Below are 20,277 nucleotides of genomic sequence, written 5' to 3'. Positions count from 1 at the left end.
CTTTTTTAAAAGGGGAATCAATACTAATACTCACTCCTTAATCCTCTCATTTCTAATGCAGCCATATTTACTGAGAAGATCAATGGTGGCTGAAAATAATAATTTACCATTAGTCACACAATACCCCACCCATCACACTAATTAACTCAGTAAGCTAAATAACAGTAACTCCTACTTCTAAATTGTTATCAATAATTGCCCCAAGATGCCACAAAGACAGTACAGGTCCACATAATACATTGTTTATTCTTTATGCATCTCCCTCAGTTTTGCATATGACAGGCACTGCACTAACTCAAACCTGGCCCAGTGTGTGTGTGTGTGTGAGACAGTAAATATGCCTCTCCTCTTGAGGAATCCTCCCAACAGGCCTGAAAATTAATTAAAAATCCTCTCTGCTTAGTCACTCTCTCTCGCTCTCACTCTGCTCACTCACCTCTCTTTCTCTTCGCTCTGCTCTCACTCTCCCTGGCCCCTCTCTGATCCCTGGCCCCTCTCTGTTCCCTGGCCCCTCTCATCTGTTCCTGGCCTCTCTCTGTTCCCTGGCCCTCTCTGATCCCTGGCCCCTCTCTGATCCCTGGCCCCTCTCTGATCCCTGGCCCCTCTCTGATCCCTGGCCCCTCTCTGATCCTGGCCCCTCTCTGATCCCTGGCCCCTCTCTGATCCCTGGCCCCTCTCTGATCCTGGCCCCCTCTCTGATCCCTGGCCCCTCTCTGATCCCTGGCCCCTCTCTGATCCCTGGCCCCTCTCTGATCCCTGGCCCCTCTCTGATCCCTGGCCCCTCTCTGATCCCTGGCCCCTCTCTGATCCCTGGCCCCTCTCTGATCCCTGGCCCCTCTCTGATCCCTGGCCCCTCTCTGATCCCTGGCCCCTCTCTGATCCCTGGCCCCTCTCTGATCCCTGGCCCCTCTCTGATCCCCTGGCCCTCTCGCGCTCTCTTCTCTCTTTCCCTGGCCCTCTCGCTCTATATCTCTCTCTTCCCTGGCCTTCTCGCTCTCCCCCTGCCCTCTCGCTCTCTCTCTTCCCTGGCCCTCTCGCTCTCTCTCTCTCTCTCTCTTCCCTGGCCCTCTCGCTCTCTCTCTCTCTCTTCTTCCCTGGCCCTCTTGCTCTCTCTCCTCTCTCTTCCCTGGCCCTCTCGCTCTCTCTCTCTCTCTCTCTTCCCTGGCCCTCTCGCTCTCTCTCTCTTCCCTGGCCCTCTCGCTCTCTCTCTCTTTTCCCTGCCCTCTCGCTCTCGCTTCTCTCCCTGGCCCTCTCGCTCTCTCTTCCCTGGCTCTCGTCTCTCTTCCCGGCCCTCTCGCTCTCTCTTTCCCCTGGCCCTCTCGCTCTCTCTCTCTCTTTCCTGTCCCTCTCGCTCTCTCTCTCTCTTCCTGTCCCTCTCGCTCTCCTCTCTCTCTTCCCTGGCCCTCTCGCTCTCTCTCTCCTCTTCCCTGGCCCTGGCCCTCTCTCTCTCCTCTTCCCTGGCCCTCTCGCTCTCTCTCTCTCTTCCCTGGCCCTCTCGCTCTCTCTCTCTCTTCCTGGCCCTCTCGCTCTCTCTCTCTTTCCTGGCCCTCTCCGCTCGCTCTCTCTCTTCCCTGTCCCTCTCGCTCGCCTCTCTCTCTTCCCTGGCCCTCTCGCTCGCCTCTCTCTCTTCCCTGGCCTCTCACTCTCTCTCTCCTCTTCTGGCCCTCTCACTCTCTCTCTCTCTTCCCTGGCCCTCTCTCTCTCTCTTCCCTGGCCTCTCTCTCCTCTCTTCCCTGGCCCTCTCTCTCTCTCTCTTCCCTGGCCCTCTCTCTCTCTCTCCCTCCCTCTTTCCTGGCTCTCTCTCTCTTCCCTGGCCCTCTCGCTCTCTTCCCTGGCCCTCTCGCTCTCGCTCTCTCTTTCCCTGGCCCTCTCTCTCTCTCTCTCTCTTTCCCTGGCTCTCTCTCTCTTCCCTGCCCTCTCGCTCTCTCTTCCCTGGCCCTCTCGCTCTCTCTCTCTCTCTCCCTGGCCCTCCTCGCCTCTCTCTCTCTTTCCCTGGCCCTCTCGCTCTCTCTCTCTCTTCCCTGGCCCTCTCGCTCTCTCTCTCTCTCCCTGGCCCTCTCGCTCTCTCTCTCTCTTCCCTGGCCCTCTCGCTCTCCTCTCTCTCTTCCCTGGCCCTCTGCCTCTCTCTCTCTTCCCTGGCCCTCTCTCGCTCTCTCTCTCTCTTCCCTGGCCCTCCTCGCTCCTCTCTCTCTTCCCTGGCCCTCTCGCTCTCTCTCTCTCTCTTCCCTGGCCCTCCTCGCTCTCTCTTCCCTGGCCCTCTCGCTCTCTCTCTCTCTCTTCCTGCCCTCTCGCTCTCTCTCTCTCTTTCCCTGGCCCTCTCGCTCTCTCTCTCTCTTCCTGGCCCTCTCGCTCTCTCTCTCTCTCTTCCCTGGCCCTCTCGCTCTCACACTCTCTTTCCCTGGCCCTCAACTCTCTCTCTCTCTCTCTTCCCTGGCCCTCTCCTCTCTCTTCCCTGGCCCTCTCACTCTCTCTTCCCCTGCCCTCTCACTCTCTCTTCTCTCTTCCTCTGGCCCTCTCACTCTCTCTCCCTGGCCCTCTCACTCTCTCTTCCCTGCCTCTCTCTCTCTCTTCCCTGGCCCTCTGCGCTCTCTCTCTCTCTCTTCCCTGGCCCTCTCGCTCTCTCTCTCTCTCTCTCTTCCCTGGCCCTCTCGCTCTATATCTCTCTCTTTCCTGGCCTTCTCTGCTCTCTCTCTCTCTTCCCTGGCCCTCTCACTCTCCTTCCCCGCCCTCTCTCTCTTCTCCTCTTCCCTGGCCTCTCTCTCTCTTCCTGGCCCTCTCGCTCTCTCTCTCTCTTCCCTGCCCTCTCGTCTCTCTCTCTCTTCCCTGGCCCTCTCGCTCTCTCTCTCTCTCTTCCCTGGCCCTCTCGCTCTCTCTCTCTCTCTCTTCCGGCCCTCTCGCTCTATATCTCTCTCTTCCCCTGGCCTCTCGCTCTCTCTCTCTCTCTTCCTGGCCCTCTCGCTCTCCCTCTCTCTCTCTCTTCCCTGGTCCTCTCGCTCTATATCTCTCTCTTCCCTGGCCTTCTCGCTTCTCTCTTCCCTGGCCCCCTCTCGCTCTCTCTCTCCTCTCTTCCCTGGCCCTCTCGCTCTCTCCCTCTCTCTCTCTCTTTTCCCTGTCCTCTCGCTCTATATCTCTCTCTTCCCTGGCCTTTCTCGCTCTCTCTTCCCTGGCCCTCTCAGCTCTCTGGTCTCTCTCTCTCCCTGGCCTCGATTCTCGCTGGCCCTCTCACCGGCTGGCCTCTCTCTCTCTCCCTCTCATCTCTCTCTCTCCCTGGCCCTCTCGCTCTCTCTCGCTTCCCTGGCCCTCTCGCTGCTCTCTCTGGCCCTCTCCCTGGCCCTCTCCTCTCGCTCTCTCTCTCCCTGGCCCTCATCTCGCTCTCTCTTCCCTGGCCCTCTTCTCATCTTCCCTGGCTCATCATCTCCCATGGCCCTCTCTCTCTCTCCCAGGCCCTCTCTTCCCTGGCCCTCTCTCTCTGCTGGCTTCCACTGGCCCTCCCATCTCTCTCTTCTTCCCTGGCCCTCTCTCGCTGTCCCATCTCTTCTCTCTGGCCCCTGGTCTCTCTCTCTCTTCCCTGGCCTCTCTCGCTCTCTGTCTCTTCCCTGGCCCTCTCGCTCTCTCTCTCTCCCCTGGCCCTCCGCTCTCCTCTCTTCTAGCCCTCTCGCGCTCTCTCTCTCTCTTCCTGGCCCTCTCGCTCTCTCTTCTGGCCCACTCTCGCTCTCTCTCTCTCTCTCTCTTCCCTGGCCCCTCTCTTCGCTCTCTCTCTCTCTCTTCCTCTGGCCCTCTCGCTCTCTCTCTCTCTCTCTCTCTCCCCCTGGCCCTCTCGCTCTCTCTCTCTCTCTTCCCTGGCCCTCTCGCTCTCTCTCTCTTTTCCCTGGCCCTCCTCGCTCTTCTCCTCTCTTCCCTGGCCCCTCGCTCTATATCTCTCTCTTCCCTGGCCTTCTCGCTCTCTCTCTCTCTCTCTCTACCCGGCCCTCTCGCTCTCTCTCTCTCCCTCTCCTGGCCCTCTCCCTCTCCTCTCTCCTCTCTCTCTTCCCCTGGCCCTCTCGCTCTATATCTCTCTCTCCCTGGCCTTCTCGCTCTCTCTCTCTCTTCCCTGGCCCTCTCGCTCTCTCTCTCTCTCTCTTCCCTGCCCTCTCTCTCTCTCTCTTCCCTGCCCTCTCGCTCTCTCTCTCTCTTCCCTGGCCTCTCGCTCTCTCTCTCTCTTCCTGGCCCTCTCGCTCTCTCTCTCTCTTCCCTGGCCCTCTCGCTTCTCTCTCTCTCTTCCCTGGCCCTCTCTCTCTCCCTCTCTTCCCTGGCCTCTCTCTCTCTCTCTTCCCCTGCCCTCTCGCTCTCTCTCTCTCTTCCCTGGCCCTCTCGCTCTCTCTCTCTCTTCCCCTGGCCCTCTCGCTCTCTTCTCTCTCTTCCCTGGCCCTCGCGCTCTCTCTCTCTCTTCCCTGACCCTCTCGCTCTCTCTCTCTCTTCCCTGGCCTGCTGACTCTCTCTCTCTCTTCCCTGGCCCTCTTGCTCTCTCGGCTCTCGCCTGGCCCTCTCGCTCGCTCTCTCTCTGCCTGGCCCTCTCGGCTCTCTCTTCCTGGCTCTCTCGCTCTCTTCCCTGGCCCTGTACTCACTCTCTGGCACTACGTGCACGTGTGTGTGACCATGGGCCATCTACACATGTCTCTGGCATGCGCGCAGCATATAGAGCTCAAATAAACATCTCTGACTCCTGCCTCTGCGGCACGATATATATATGTCTTCCTGTGCACTCTCATGGACATAGCTCACTCTTCCCTGAAGCTACTCTCTCTCTTCCCTGGCCCTCTCGATCTCTCTCTACACTCCTGGCCCTCTGGCTACTCTCTCTCTTCCTGGCCCCCTCGCTCTCTCTCTCTCTCTGGCTCTCAAATCATCTCTAGCACCTGGCCCTCTCACTCTCTCTCGTCCCTGGCCTCTCACTCTCTCTCTTCCCTGGCCCCCTCACTCTCTCTCTTCTGGCCCTCTCTCTCTCTCTTTCTTTCACTCTCTCCTCTCTCTTCCCTGGCCCTGTCTCTGTCTCTATCTCTTCCCTGGCCCTCTCATCTCTTACACTGGTCTCTTCCTGGGCCTCTATCATCACTCTCTCTTCCCTGGCCCTCTCGACTCACTCTCTCTTCCCTGGGCCCTCTCACTACTCTCTCTTCCTGGCCTTCTCACTCACTCTCTCTTCCCTGGGCCCTCTCGCTCCTCTCTCTTCCCTGGCCCTCTCCTCCTACTCTCTTCCCTGGCCCTCTCACTCCTCTCTCTTTCCCTGGCCCTCTCATCTCTCTCTCATTCCCTGCGCACTCACTCCCTCATCTTTCACTGGCCCTCTGCTCCTCTCTCTCTTCCTGGCCCTCTCCCGGTCTCTCTCTCTCTTCCCTGGCCCTACTCACTCTCTTCCTCTTGCCCTGGCCCTCTCTCTCTCTCTGCTTCCCTGGCCCTCTCCTCTCTCTCTCTCTTTCTTCCTGGCCCTCTCACTCTCTCGCTCTCTTCCCTGGCCCTCTCACTCTCTCGCTTCTTCCTGGCCTCTCACTCTCTCGCTCTCTTCCCTGGCCCTCTCGCTCTCTCTCTCTCTTTCCCTGGCCCTCTCGCGTCGCTCTCTCTCTCTTCCCTGGCCCTCTCGCTCTCTCTCTCTCTCTCTTCCCTGGTCCCTCTCGCTCTCTCCTCTCTCTTCTCTTCCTGGCCCTCTCGCTCTCTCTCTCTCTCTTCCCTGGTCCTCTCTCTTCACTCTGGTCATCTCTCTCTCTTTCCCTGGCTCCTCACTCATCTCTCTTCCCTGGCCCTCTCACTCACTCTCTCTTCCTGGCCCTCTCACTCACTCTGCTTTCCCTGGCCCTCTTCACTCTCTCTCTTCCTAGGCCCTCTCTCACTCTCTTCTTCTCTGGCCCTCTCCTCACTCTCTCTTCCTGGTCCCTCTCACTCACTTCTCTTCCTGGCCTCTCTCACTCACTCTCTCTTCCCTGGCACTCTCAGCTCTCTACTCTCTCTTCCCTGGCCTCTCACTCTCTCTCTCTTCCCTGGCCTCTCCTCATCTCTCTCTTCCTGGTCCTCTCACTCTCTCTCTCTTCCTGGCCCTCTCACTCTCTCTCTCTCTCCCTGGTCCCTCTCACTCACTCTCTCTTTCCCTGGTCCTCTCACTCACTCTCTCTTCCTGGCCCTCTCCTCACTCTCTCTTCCCTGGCTCCTCTCACTCCTCTCTCTCTTCCCTGGCCTCTCTCACTCTCTCTCTTCCCTGGTCCCTCTCACTCTCTCTCTCTCCCTGGCCCTCTCACTCTCTCTCTCTCTTCTGGCCCTCTCTCTCTCTCTCTCTTCCCTGGCCCTCTCACTCTCTCTCTTCCCTGGCCTCTCTCACTCACTCTCTCTTCCCTAGCCCTCTCACTCACTCTCTCTTCCCTGGCCTCTCACTCACTCTCTCTTCCCTGGCCCTCTCACTCACTCTCTCTCTTCCCTGGCCCTCTCACTCACTCTCTCTTCCCCTGGCCCTCTCAGTCACTCTCTCTTCCCTGGCCCTCTCACTCACTCTCTCTTCCTGGCCCTCTCACTCTCTCTCTTCCTAGCCTCTCACTCTCTCTCTCTCTTCCCTGGCCCTCTCACTCTCTCTCTCTCTCCCTGGCCTCTCACTCTCTCTCTCTTCCCTGGTCCCTCTCACTCTCTCTCTCTTCCTGGCCTCTCCTCTCTCTCTCTTCCCTGGCCCTCTCACTCTCTCTCTCTCCCTGGCCCTCTCACTCTCTCTCTCTTCCCTGGCCTCTCACTCTCTCTCTCTCTTCCTGGTCTCTCACTCACTCTCTCTTCCCTGGCCCTCTCACTCTCTCTCTCTCTTTCTTCCCTGGTCTCCTCTCACTCTCCTCTTCCCTGGCCTCTCACTCTCTCTCTTCTCTTTCCCTGGCCCTCTCACTCTCTCTCTCTGCTCTCACTCTCTTCCCTGGCCTCTCTCACTCTCTCGCTCTCTCCCTGGCCTCTCTCACTACTCTCCTGGTCCTCTCACTCTCTCTCTCTCTGCTCTAGCCCTCTCCCGTCTCATCGCTCTCTTTCCTGGCCCTCTCACTCTCTCGCTCATCTTCCCTGGCCCTCTACTCTCTCTCTCTTCCCTGGTCTCTCTCACTCTCTCTCTCTCTTACCCCTGCTCACTCTCTCTCTCACTTTCCTGGTCTCCTCTCACTGCTTCTTCCCTGGTCTTTCACTCTCTCTCTCTCTCTTCCCTGGCCCTCTGTCTTCTCTCTCTTCTCTCTCTTCCTGGTCCCTCTCGCTCTCTCTCTCTCTCTCTTCCCTGGCCCTCTCACTCTCTCTCTCTCTCTCCCTGGCCCTCTCGTCTCTCTCTCTCTCTTCCCTGGTCCTCTCGCTCTCTCTCTCTCTCTCTTTCCCTGGCCCTCTCGTCTCTCTCTCTCTCTCTTCCCTGGCCCTCTCGTCTCTCTCTCTCTTCTTTCCCTGGCCCTCTCGCTCTCTCTCTCTCTCTCTTCCTGGCCCTCTCGCTCTCTCTCTCTCTCTCTTTCCCCTGGTCCCTCTCGCTCTCTCTCTCTCTCTTCTTCCCTGGCCCTCTCGCTCTCTCTCTCTCTCTCTTCCCTGGTCTTCTCGCTTCCTTCTCTCTTCCCTGGTCTCTCGCTTCTCTCTCCCTTGTCTCTTCCTTTGGTCTTCTTCTCTCTGCTTCTCTCTCTCTCTTTCCCTGGGCTCTCTCTGCTTCTCGTCTTCTCTCTCTCTTTCCCCTTGGCTCTCTCTTCGCTTTCTCTCTTCTCTGTCTTCTCTGGCTCTCTCTGCTCTCTCTCTCTCTCTTCCTGGTCTCTTCGCTCTCTCTTCTCTAGCTCCTCTCTCTCTCTCTTTCCCTGGCTCTCTCACTCTCTCTTCCCTGCTCTCTCGTCTCTTCTCTTCTGGTCTCTCTCGCTCTCTCTTCCTCTCTTTCTCTCACTCTCTCTTCCCTGGTTCCCTCTCACTCTCTCTCTCTCTTCTTTCCTCTAGTCTCTCTCTATCTCTCTTCTCTCTCTTCCCTGGTCTTTCCCACTTCTATCTTCTCTCTGTCTTCTCATGTCTCTCTGCTTTCTTGGTCTCTCATCTCTCTCTCTTCCCTGGTTCTTCTCACTCTCTCTCCTCTCTCTTCCTGGCTCTCTCTCTCTCTTCTGCCCTCTCTCTCTCTCTCCCTAGCTCTCAATTCTCTCTCTCTCTTCCCTAGTCCCTCTCTCTCTCTCTCTCTCTCTCTTCCCTGGCCCTCTCTCTCTCTCTTCCCTGGCCTCTCGCTTTCTCTCTCTCTTTCCTTTCTCTCTCGCTCTCTCTCTCTCTTCCTGGCCCTCTCTCTCTTCCTGGCTCTCTCTCTCTCTCTCTCTCTCTCTCTCTTCTCTGGCCCTCTCTCACTCTCTTCCCTGGCCCTCTCTCACTCTCTCTGGCCCTCTCTCTCTCTTTCCCTGGCCCTCTCTCACTCTCTCTTCCCTGGCCCTCTACTCTCTTCCCTGGCCCTCACTCTCTCTCTCCCTGGCCCTTCTCACTCTCTCTTCCCTGGCCCTCTCTCTCTCTCTTCTCTGGCCCTTCTCGCTCTCTCTCTCTCTTCCCTGGCCTCTCTCACTCTCTCTCTCTCTTCCCTGGTCTCGCTCTCTCTCTCTTCACTGGCCTCTCTCTCTCTCTCTCTCTGGCCCTCTCTCTCTCTCTCTTCCTGTCTCTCTCTCTCTCTCTTCCCTGGCCCTCTCACTCTACTCTCTCTTCCCTGGCCCTCTCACTCTCTCTCTCTCTCCTGGCCCTCTCTCTCTCTCTCTTCTCTGGCTCTTTCTGGCTCTCTCTCTTCTCTGGCCTTCTCGCTCTCTCTCTCTCTTCCCTGGCCCTCTCTCTCTCTCTTCCCTGGCCCTCTCACTCTCTACTCTCTCTCCCTGGCCCTCTCACTCTCTCTACTCTCTCTTCCCTGGCTCTCTCTCTTCTCTGGCCCTCTCTCTCTCTCTCTTCCCTGGCTCTCTCTCTCTCTCTCTCTTCCCTGGCCCTCTCTCACTCTCTCTCCTGGCCCTCTCTCTCTCTCTCTCCCTGGCTCTCTCTCTCTCTTCCTGGGCCCTCTCTCTCTCTCTCTTCCTCTGGCTCTCTCTCACTCACTCTCTTCCCTGGCCCTCTCTCACTCTCTCTTCCCTGGCCCTCTCTCTCTCTCTCTCTCCCTGGGCCTCTCCTCTCTCTCTTTCCCTGGCCCTCTCACTCTCTCTCTCTCTTCCTGGCCCTCTCTCCTCTCTCTTCCTGGCTCTCTCTCTCTCTCTCTTCCCTGGCCTTCTCGTCTCTCTCTCTCTTCCCTGGCCCTCTCTCACTCTCTCTCTGTCTCCTACTCTCTTCTGCTCTCTACTTCCTTGCCCTCTCACTCTCTCTCTTCCTGGCCCTCTCTCTCTCTCTCTTCCTGGCCCTCTCACTCACTCTCTCTCTTCCTGGCCCTCTCACTCACTCACTCTTCTCTTCCTATGGCCCTCTCACTCACTCTACTCTCTCTTCCCTGGCCCTCTACTCACTCACTCTCTCTTCCCTGGCCCTCTCACTCCTCATCTCTCTTCTGTCCCTCTCACTCACTCACTCTCTCTTCCCTGGCCCTCTCACTCCTCACTCTCTCTTCCCTGTGCTCTCTCACTCACTCACTCTCTTCCCTGGCCCTCACTCACTCACTCTCTCTTCCCTGGCCCTCTCACTCACTCACTCTCTCTTCCCTGGCCCTCTCACTCACTCACTCTCTCTTCCCTGGCCTCTCACTCACTCACTCTCTCTCTCCTCTGGCCCTCTCACTCACTCACTCTCTCTTCCCTGGCTCTCTCACTCACTCACTCTCTCTTCCCTGGGCCCTCTCACTCACTCTCTCTTCCCTGGCCCTCTCACTCACTCTCTCTCCCTGGTCTTCACTCACTCTCTTCCTGGCCCTCTCACTCACTCTCTCTTCCCTGGCCCTCTCACTCACTCACTCTCTTCCCTGGCCCTCTCACTCTCTCTCTTCATTGGGCCCTCTCACTCCTCTCTCTTCCCTGGCCCTCTCACTCTCCTCTTCCTGGCCCTCTCACTCTTTCTCTCTTCCCTGGCCCTCTCACTCTCTCTCTCTCTTTCTTCCCTGGCCCTCTCACTCTCTCTCTCTTCCCTGGCCTGGCCCTCTCACTCTCGCTCTCTCCCCTGGCCCTCTCCCACTCTCACTCTCTCCCCTGGCCCTCTCACTCTCTGGTCTCTTCACTGGCCCTCTCACTCTCTCATCTCTCTTCCCTGGCCCTCTCACTCTCTCTCTCTCTTCCTGGCCCTCTGCTCTCTCTCTTTCTTCCCTGGCCCTCTCACTCCTCTCTCTCTTCCTGGCCCTGGCCCTCTCTACTCTCTCGCTCTCTCCCTGGCCTCTCACTCTCGCTCTCTCCCTGGCCCTCTCTCCTCACTCTCTCCCCTGGCCTCTCACTCTCTCTGCTCTCTTCCTGGCCCTCTCACTCTCTCGCTCTCACCTGGCTTCCCTCTCACTCTCTCTCTCTTCCCTGGCCCTCTCCTCTCTCTCTCTCTCTTCCTGGCCCTCTCCTCTCTCTCTCTCTCTAACACAGCCTCTCGCTCTCTCTCTCTGCTTCCCTGGCCCTCTCGCTCTCTCTCTCTCTCTCTTCCCTGGCCCTCTCGCTCTCTCTCTCTCTCTTCCTGGCCTCTCGCTCTCTCTCTCTCTTCCCTGGCCCCTCTCGCTCTCTCTCTCTCTCTCTTCCCTGGCCCTCTGCTCTCTCTCTCTCTCTCTTCCCTGGCCCTCTGAAGCTCTCTCTCTCTCTCTCTCCCTGGCCCTCTATGCTCTCTCTCTCTCTCTCTCTCTTCTCTGGCCCTCTCTGCTCTCTCTCTCTCTCTCTCCTCTGGTCTCTCTCTGACTGTCTCTCTCATCTCTCTCTTCTCTCCTGGCCAATCTGTCTGTCTGTCCTGTCTGTCTCTCTCTCTGTCCTGTCCCTCTCGCTCTCTCTCTCTCTGTCTCTCTCTCTCCTCTGTCTCTCTCTCTCTCTCTCTCTCTTCCCCTGGCCCCTCTCTCTCTGTCTCTCTCTCTCTTGTCTCTCTCTCTCTCTCGCTCTCTCTCTCTCTCTCTCTTCTGTCTGCCCTCTCTGTCTGTCTGTCTCTCTCTTGTCTGGCCCTCTCGCTCTCTCTCTCTCTCTCTTCTCTCTCTCTCTCGCTCTCTCTCAGCCTCTCTCTCTCTTCCCTGGCCCTCTCTGCTCTCTCTCTCTCTGTCTCTCTCTCTCTGTCTGTCTCTCTTCCTTGTCTATCTGTCTGTCTGTCTGTCTCTCTGTCTCTCTTCATCTCTGTTCTCCTCTCTCGCTCTCTCTCTCTCTTCCCTGGCCCTCTCGCTCTCTCTCTCTCTCTTGGCCCTCTCCCTCTCGCTCTCTCTCTCTCTCTCTTCCTGTCTGTCTCTCTCTCGCTCTCTCTCTCTCTTCCCTGGCCCTCTCGCTCTCTCTCTCTTCCCTAGCCCTCTACGCTCTCTCTCTTCCCTGGCCCTCTCGCTCTCTCTCTCACCCACAGCTCTCACTCTCTCTTCCCTGGCCCTTCCCTGGCCCTTCTCTCTCTCTCTCTTCCCTGGCCCTCTCTTCCTCTCTCTCTCTCTCTCTCTCTCTCTCTTCCTGGCCCCTCTCTCTCTCTCTTTTCCCTGGCCCTCTCTCTCTCTCTCTCTCTTCCCTGGCCCTCTCTCTCTTCTGGCCCTCTCTCTCTTCCTCTTCCCTGGCCCTCCCTCTCTCTCTCTTCTGGCCCTCTCACTCCCTCTCTGGCCCTCTCAGCCCTCTCCCACTCTCTCTCTCTCTTCCCTGGCCCTCAATTCTCTCTCTCTCTTCCCTGGCCCTCTCTCTCTCTCTCTCTCTCTTCCCTGGCCCTCTCTCTCTCTCTTCCCTGGCCCTCTCGCTCTCTCTCTTCTTCCTGGCCGCTCTCTCTCTCTCTTCCCTGGCCCTCTCTCTCTTCCCTGGCCCTCTCACTCTCTCTCTCTCTCTTCTCTGGCCCTCTCTCTCTCTCTCTCCCCTGGCCCTCTCTCCCTCTTCGCTCTCTCTCTCTCTTCCCTGGCCCTCTCGCTCTCTCTTCTTCCCTGGCCTCTCTCTCTCTCTCTTCCCTGGCCCCCTCTCACTCTCTTCCTGGCTCCTCCCTGGCCCTCTCACTCTCTTCCCTGGCCCTCTCTCTCTTCTCCTGGCCTTCTCCTCTCTCTCTCTCTTCCCTGGCCCTCTCTCTCTCTCTCTTCCCTGGGCTCCTCTCTCTTCCGCTCTCTCTCTCTCTTCCCTGGCTCTCTCTCTCTTCCCGCTCTCACTCTCTCTTCCCTGGCCCTCTCTCTCCTCTCCTCTCTCTTCCCTGGCCCTCTCACTCTCTCTCTCTCTTCCCTGGCCCTCTCTCTCTCTCTCTTCCTGGCCTTCTCGCTCTCTCTCTTCCCTGGCCTTCTCGCCCTCTCTCTCTCTCTCTTCCCTGGCCCTCTCCCTGGCCCTCTCCTCTCTCTCTCTTCCCTGGCCCTCTCTCTCTCTCTTCCCTGGCCCTCTGTCTCTCTCTCTTCCCTGGCCCTCTCTCTCTCTCTCTTCCCTGGCCCTCTCTCTCTCTCTCTTCCCTGGCCCTCCCTCTCTCTCTCTCTTCCTGGCCCTCTCTCTCTCTCTCTCTTCCCTGGCCCCCTCTCTCTCTCTTCCCTGGCCCTCTCTCTCTCTCTCTCTCTTCCTGGCCTCTCTCTCTCTCTCTCTCTCTCTCTTCCCTGGCCCTCTCTCTCTCTCTCTCTTCCCTGGCCCTCTCTCTTCCTCTCTCTCTTCCCTGGCCCCTCTCACTCTCTTCCCTGGCCCTCTTCCCTGTCTCTTCCCTGGCCCTCTCACTCTCTCCTCTCTTCCCTGGCCCTCTCCTCTCTTCCCTGGCCCCTCTCCTCTCTCTCTCTTCCCTGGCCCTCTCACTCACTCACTCTCTCTTCCTGGCCTCTCTCACTCTCTTCCTGGCCCTCTCACTCTTCCCTGGCCTCTCTCACTCTCTCTTCCCTGGCCCTCTCCTCCTCACTCTCTCTTCCCTGGCCTCTCTCCTCACTCTCTCTTCCCTGGCCCTCTCACTCTCTCTCTTCTCTCTCTCTCTTCCCTGGCCTCTCTTCACTCTCTTCCCTGGCCCTCTCACTCTCTCTCTTCCCTTCCCTCTCACTCTCTCTTCCCTGGCCCTCTCACTCTGCCTTCTCTGGCCTCTCTCTCTCTCTCTTCCCTGGCCCTCTCACTCTCTCTCTCTTCCTGGCCCTCTCCTCTCTCTCTCTTCCCTGGCCCTCTCATCTCTCTCTCTCTCTTCCCTGGCCCTCTCCTCTCTCTTCCCCTGGCCCCCACTCTCTCCTCTCTTCCCTGGCCTTCTCACTCTTCCCTGGCCCTCTCACTCTCTTCCTGGCCCTCTCACTCTCTCTCTCTTCCCTGGCCCTCTCACTCTCTCTCTTCCCTGGCCTCTCTCTCTCTCTTCTTCCCTGGCCCTCTCCTCTCTTCCCTGGGCCCTCTCCTCTTCCCTGGCTCTTCTCACTCTCTCTTCTCTTCCCTGGCCCTCTCTCTCTCTCTCTCTCTTCCTGGCCCTCTCTCTCACTCTCTCTTCCCTGGCCTCTCTCACTCTCTCTTCCTGGCCCTCTCTCTCTCTCTCTCTCTTCCCTGGCCCTCTCACTCTCTCTCTCTTCCCTGGCCCTCTCACTCTCTCTCTTCCTGGCCCTCTCTCTCTCTCTCTCTCTTCCTGGCCCTCTCCCTCTCTCTCTCTCTTCCCTGGCCTCTCTTCCTGGCCCTCTCTCACTCTCTCTTCCCTGGCCCTCTCACTCTCTCTCTTCCCTGGCCCTCTCACTCTCTCTCTTCCCTGGCCCTCTCACTCTCTCCTCTCTCCCTCTCTCTCTCTCTCTTCCTGGCCCCTCTCTCTCTCTCTCTCTCTTCCCTGGCCCTCTCTCTCTCTCTCTCTCCCTGGCCCTCTCGCTCTCTCTTCCCTGGCCCTCTCTCTCACTCTGTTCCACTCTCTCTTCCCTGGCCCTCTCTCACTCTCTCTCTTCCCTGGCCTCTCACTCTAAATAATCTTCCCTGGCCCCTAAACTCTCTCTCTCTTCCCTGGATATCTCTCTCTCTCTCTCTTCCTGGCCCTCTAAACTCTCTCTCTCTTCCTGGCCTCTCACTCCTCTCTCACTCTCTCTCTTCCCCTGGCCCCCCTCTCGCTCTCTCTCTTCCCTGGCCCTCTCACTCTCTCTCTTCCCTGGCCCTCTCATATATATATATATTTCCTCTCTCTCTCTTCCTGGCCCTCTCACTCTTCCTGGCCCTCTATATATATATATATATCTCTGCTCTCTCTCTCTTCCCTGGCCCTCTCGCTCTCTCTCTCCTATAGCCTGGCCTCTCACTCTCTCTTCCTGGCCCCTCCCTCTCTCTCTCTTCCTGGCCCTCTCGCTCAACTCTCTCTCTTCCTGGCCCTCTCACTCTCTCTCTTCCCTGGCCCTCTGCTCTCTCTCTTCCCTGGCCCCCTCTCACTCTCTCTTCCCTGGCCCTCTCTCTCTCTCTCTCTCTCTTCCCTGGCCCTCTCTCTCTCTCTCTTCCCTGGCCCTCTCACTCTCTCTTCCCTGGCCTCTCTCTCTCTCTCTCTCTTCCCTGGCCCTCTCTCTCTCTCTCTCTTCCCTGGCCCTCTCTCTCTCTCTCTTCCCTCTCTCCCTGGCCCTTCCCTGGCCCTCTCTCTCACTCTCTCTTCCCTGGCCCTCTCTCTCTCTCTCTCTTCCCTGGCCCTCTCTCTCTCTCTCTCTCTTCCCTGGCCCTCTCACTCTCTCTCTCTTCCCTGGCCCTCTCACTCTCTCTCTTCCTGGCCCTCTCCTCTCTCTCTTCCCTGGCCCTCTCCCTCTCTTCCTGGCCCTCTCACTCTCTCTCTTAAATGGCCCTCTCTCTCTCTTCCCTGGCCCTCTCACTCTCTCTCTTCCTGGCCCTCTCCTCTCCTCTTCCCTGGCCCTCTCCTCTCTCTCTTCCCTGGCCCTCTCCTCTCTCTCTTCCCTGGCCCTCTCTCTCTCTCTCTTCCTGGCCCTCCTCACTCTCTCTTCCCTGGCCCTCTCTCTCTTCCCTAGCCTCTCTCTCTCTCTCTCCCTGGCCCTCTCTCTCTCTCTCTCTTCCCTGGCCCTCTCTCTCTCTCTTCCCTGGCCCTCTCTCTCTCTCTTCCTGGCCCTCTCTCTCTCTCTTCCCTGGCCCTCTCACTCCTCTCTTCCCTGGCCCTCTCACTCTCTATATTTCCTGGCCTATCATATCTATATTCTCTCATATAATATATGTTTCCTCTCTATATATTCCCTCATAATATATCTTCTCTCTATCTCTTCCCTGGCCCTCTCCTCTATCTATCTTCCTGGCCCTCTCACTCTCTCTCTCTCTTCCTCTGGCCCTCTCTAATATCTTCCCTGGCCCTCTCTCTCTCTCTCTCTTCCCTGGCCCTCTCTCTCTCTCTCTTCCCTGGCCCTCTCACTCTCTCTCTCTTCCCTGGCCCTCTCTCTCTCTCTCTCTTCCCTGGCCCTCTCACTCTCTTCCTGGCCTCTCTTATTCTGGCCCTCTCTCTCTATATGTTTTTAATTTATTCCTCTCTCTCTCTTCTTCCTGGCCCCTCTCTCTCTCTCTCTTCCCTGGCCCTCTCTCTCTCTCTCTTCCCTGGCCCTCTCTCTCTCTTCCTCTCTCTTCCTCTGGCCCTCTCTCTCTCTCTTCCTATTTCAAGCTCTCTCTCTCTTCCCTGGCCCTCTCTCTCTCTCTCTTCCCTGGCCCTCTCTCTCTTCCCTGGCCCTCTCTCTCTCTCTCTTCCTGGCCCTCTCTCTCTCCTGGCCTCTCTCTCTCTCTTCTCTTCCTGGCCCCCTCTCTCTCTCTTCCCTGGCCCTCTCTCTCTCTTCCTGGCCCTCTCTCTCTCTTCCCCTGGCCCTCTCTCTCTCTCTCTCTTTCTTCCTGGCCCTCTCTCTCTCTCTTCTTCCCTGGCCCTCTCTCTCTCTCTCTCTCTCTCTCTTCCTGGCCCTCTCTCTCTCTCTCTCTCTCTTCCCTGGCCCTCTCTCTCTCTCTCTTCCCTGGCCCTCTCAGCCTCTCTCTCTCTCTCTTCCCTGGCCTCTCTCTCTCCTCTCCCTTCCCTCCCTCTCTCTCTCTCTTCCTGGCCTCTCACTCTCTCTCTTCCCTGGCCCTCTCACTCTCTCTCTCTCTCTTCCCTGGCCCTCTCCTCTCTCTCTCTTTCTTCCCTGGCCCCTCTCACTCTCTCTCTCTCTTCCCTGGCCCTCTCTCTCTCTCTCTTCCCCTGGCCCTCTCACTGGCCTCTCTCTGTTCCCTGGCCCTACTCTCTCTTCCCTGGCCATCTCTCTCTCTCTAAATCTCTTCCCTGGCCCTCTCACTCTCTCTCTCTCTTCCCTGGCCCTCTCACTCTCTCTCTCTCTTCCTGGCCCTCTCACTCTCTCTCTCTGTTCCCTGGCCATCTCACTCTCTCTCTCTGTTCCCTGGCCCTCTCCTCTCACTCTCTGTTCCCTGGCCCTCTCACTCTCTGTTCCCTGGCCCTCTCACTCTCACTCTCTGTTCTCTGGCCCTCTCACTCTCACTCTCTGTTCCCCGGCCCTCTCACTCTGCCCATCTCACTCTCTGCATTATATGGTGTACTTGACACACACCTTAATTTTAAAGAGAGGAACTGGGCCTAGAATCACAAAACACTTCTTATGCAAAAACTTAAGCTTACTTAAGAAAAAATAAGAGGTTCATAAGATAGTTCGTAAGTGCAGTTCCTCAACATCTTAAGATTTTATGATTTCTTACTAGCTTCTCAAATATCTTCTTACAAATCTTCTTCATAAGATGTTGTGTTGCTAGGCAAGCGCTTTAGCTAGCAATGGCAATCATGTTAGCATATTTATTTTTATTTTATTTCACCTTTATTTAACCAGGTAGGCTAGTTGAGAACACCTTTATTTAACCAGGTAGGCTAGTTGAGAACACCTTTATTTAACCAGGTAGGCTAGTTGAGAACACCTTTATTTAACCAGGTAGGCTAGTTGAGAACACCTTTATTTAACCAGGTAGGCTAGTTGAGAACACCTTTATTTAACCAGGTAGGCTAGTTGAGAACACCTTTATTTAACCAGGTAGGCTAGTTGAGAACAAGTTCTCATTTGCAACTGCAACCTGGCCAAGATAAAGCATAGCAGTGTGAACAGACAACACAGAGTTACACATGGAGTAAACAATTAACAAGTCAATAACACAGTAGAAAAAAAGTGGAGTCTATATACATTGTGTGCAAAAGGCATGAGGAGGTAGGCGAATAATAAAAATTTTGCAGATTAACACGAGTGATAAATGATCAGATGGTCATGTACAGGTAGAGATACTGGTGTGCAAAAAAGCAGAAAAGTAAATAAATATAAACAGTATGGGGATGAGGTAGGTAAAATTGGGTGGGCTATTCATCTCTTAGTGAGATGACTGTTCTAAAACATGTTCTTGGGTTTAAATAATCAAGACTGAAACTTTCAGATGAAGTTTGAGGGAATTAAACATGTTCAATTGCTTTCATGAGCTTTTTCTCTCACTGGCCTGAGTTTAAGACAAGGGTTCAGATATCTTGGAACAAAGAACATTTCCAATAACTTTATTTCCAAGAATCACATTTCTTCTTAACTTTTTGCTTAAGGAGAAACATAATACATAGCACGAGAACATTTCCAAGAGCCTTTGAGGAATAGCAACTTCACTTAACTTTCTTCTTAAGTCTAGAGTTAAGGGGGGGAAAATGCCAGTCAAGAAATCTCTTCTTAAGAAGGTTTTGTGAATCTGGTCCCTGAAGAGGAGGGAGCTGATCAAACTAGTCGAGTAATAAATATCCATTTTTAAATTGTGGTTTGCGTTGGTGCCTGGGTTCCTCCCGAAGTTCCTGGTGATGCACTCAAATACCCAATTCTCTTCAGGCATTGTAAGCGTGTGCATGGGTACACTCACACAAGGTGTGTGTGTGTGTGTGTACGCCAGAGTGGATGCAGACCCTGGTCTCACCACTCAGCCACAGCAGCTGCCTGGCCTCTAGAGAGAGAGGTTGCCCTGCTAGGCTGCTGGCAACAGATGTTCCCTGTCCCAGTGTGTGTGTGCCCTGCATTTCAACCCATGTGAGGTGAGTGAAATACAGTGCAAACTGACTATTCACTGTCCCTCAGGTCCTCAAAATCCTAAAGGAGCCACTGAACCCTCAATCTGCTAGGTGTTACACACACACACACACAGCCACTGAACCCTCAATCTGCTAGGTGTTACACACACACACAGCCACTGAACCCTCAATCTGCTAGGTGTTACACACACACACACACAGCCACTGAACCCTCAATCTGCTAGGTGTTACACACACACACAGCCACTGAACCCTCAATCTGCTAGGTGTTACACACACACACACACAGCCACTGAACCCTCAATCTGCTAGGTGTTACACACACACACACAGCCACTGAACCCTCAATCTGCTAGGTGTTACACACACACACACACAGCCACTGAACCCTCAATCTGCTAGGTGTTACACACACACACAGCCACTGAACCCTCAATCTGAACACACACAGCCACTGAACCCTCAATCTGCTAGGTGTTACACACACACACAGCCACTGAACCCTCAATCTGCTAGGTGTTACACACACACACACAGCCACTGAACCCTCAATCTGCTAGGTGTTACACACACACACACAGCCACTGAACCCTCAATCTGCTAGGTGTTACACACACACACAGCCACTGAACCCTCAATCTGTTAGGTGTTACACAGCCACTGAACCCTCAATCTGCTAGGTGTTACACAGCCACTGAGTGTATGTCCCAAAGGTGTGTGTTCCTTCCCTCTCACCTCAGGTATGGGGTCGGACAGCAGGCTGTAGAGCTTCTCGTGGGCACTGTCCCTGACACCACACCAGCGGGCCGAGTCAAAGTTCTGCCAGATGCGTCCCAGGCAGACGGCCACCCACTGACGGAGCAGGGGGTGAGGGTCAGAGAGCTGCTCCAGGCAGATGGCTATCAGGTTCCCCTGCAGACAGGCCTCCTGGGGGGTAGAGTGAGGGTTGAGGAGGACGAGGAGAAAGGAGTTGGGAGGCCATGTCAGTAATTCACACACACACACGTCGTCCACATTTCCTTTGATGAGACCCTGTAGGATGTACACACACTTTATGACTTGGCTTTAAGCTGAGCTTCACATCGGGAAGTCTATGGGCAAACTAACAGGGAACTACCCTCTACCTCCCACTGTGAACAGGAAGTCTATGGGCAAACTAACAGGGAACTACCCTCTACCTCCCACTGTGAACAGGAAGTCTATGGGCAAACTAACAGGGAACTACCCTCTACCTCCCCACTGTGAACAGGAAGTCTATGGGCAAACTAACAGGGAACTAACCTCTACCTCCCCACTGTGAACAGGAAGTCTATGGGCAAACTAACAGGGAACTAACCTCTACCTCCCACTGTGAACAGGAAGTCTATGGGCAAACTAACAGGGAACTAACCTCTACCTCCCCACTGTGAACAGGAAGTCTATGGGCAAACTAACAGGGAACTAACCTCTACCTCCCACTGTGAACAGGAAGTCTATGGGCAAACTAACAGGGAACTAACCTCTACCTCCCACTGTGAACAGGAAGTCTATGGGCAAACTAACAGGGAACTAACCTCTACCTCCCACTGTGAACATGAAGTCTATGGGCAAACTAACAGGGAACTAACCTCTACCTCCCCACTGTGAACAGGAAGTCTATGGGCAAACTAACAGGGAACTAACCTCTACCTCCCACTGTGAACAGGAAGTCTATGGGCAAACTAACAGGGAACTAACCTCTACCTCCCACTGTGAACAGGAAGTCTATGGGCAAACTAACAGGGAACTAACCTCTACCTCCCACTGTGAACAGGAAGTCTATGGGCAAACTAACAGGGAACTACCCTCTACCTCCCCACTGTGAACAGGAAGTCTATGGGCAAACTAACAGGGAACTAACCTCTACCTCCCACTGTGAACAGGAAGTCTATGGGCAAACTAACAGGGAACTACCCTCTACCTCCCACTGTGAACAGGAAGTCTATGGGCAAACTAACAGGGAACTACCCTCTACCTCCCCACTGTGAACAGGAAGTCTATGGGCAAACTAACAGGGAACTAACCTCTACCTCCCACTGTGAACAGGAAGTCTATGGGCAAACTAACAGGGAACTAACCTCTACCTCCCACTGTGAACAGGAAGTCTATGGGCAAACTAACAGGGAACTAACCTCTACCTCCCACTGTGAACAGGAAGTCTATGGGCAAACTAACAGGGAACTAACCTCCCACTGTGAACAGGAAGTCTATGGGCAAACTAACAGGGAACTAACCTCTACCTCC

At 55.7% G+C, this 20,277-nt stretch overlaps 1 protein-coding gene across 1 annotated transcript in view; it reads right to left on the bottom strand.

Moving 5' to 3' along the window:
• LOC112230310 (regulatory-associated protein of mTOR) overlaps nt 1-20,277 on the bottom strand; it is a 242,324-nt gene that overhangs the window by 79,450 nt on the left and 142,597 nt on the right. The window contains 1 exon segment of the mRNA XM_042310765.1: nt 18,751-18,942. Within this exon segment, the coding sequence (XP_042166699.1) occupies nt 18,751-18,942 (192 nt within the window).

The sequence above is a fragment of the Oncorhynchus tshawytscha genome, linkage group LG32, assembly GCF_018296145.1.
Source record: "Oncorhynchus tshawytscha isolate Ot180627B linkage group LG32, Otsh_v2.0, whole genome shotgun sequence".
Lineage (NCBI taxonomy): Eukaryota > Metazoa > Chordata > Actinopteri > Salmoniformes > Salmonidae > Oncorhynchus > Oncorhynchus tshawytscha.
Note: the sequence above shows the minus strand (reverse complement) of the source record. Positions and strands in the feature narration are given on the sequence as shown.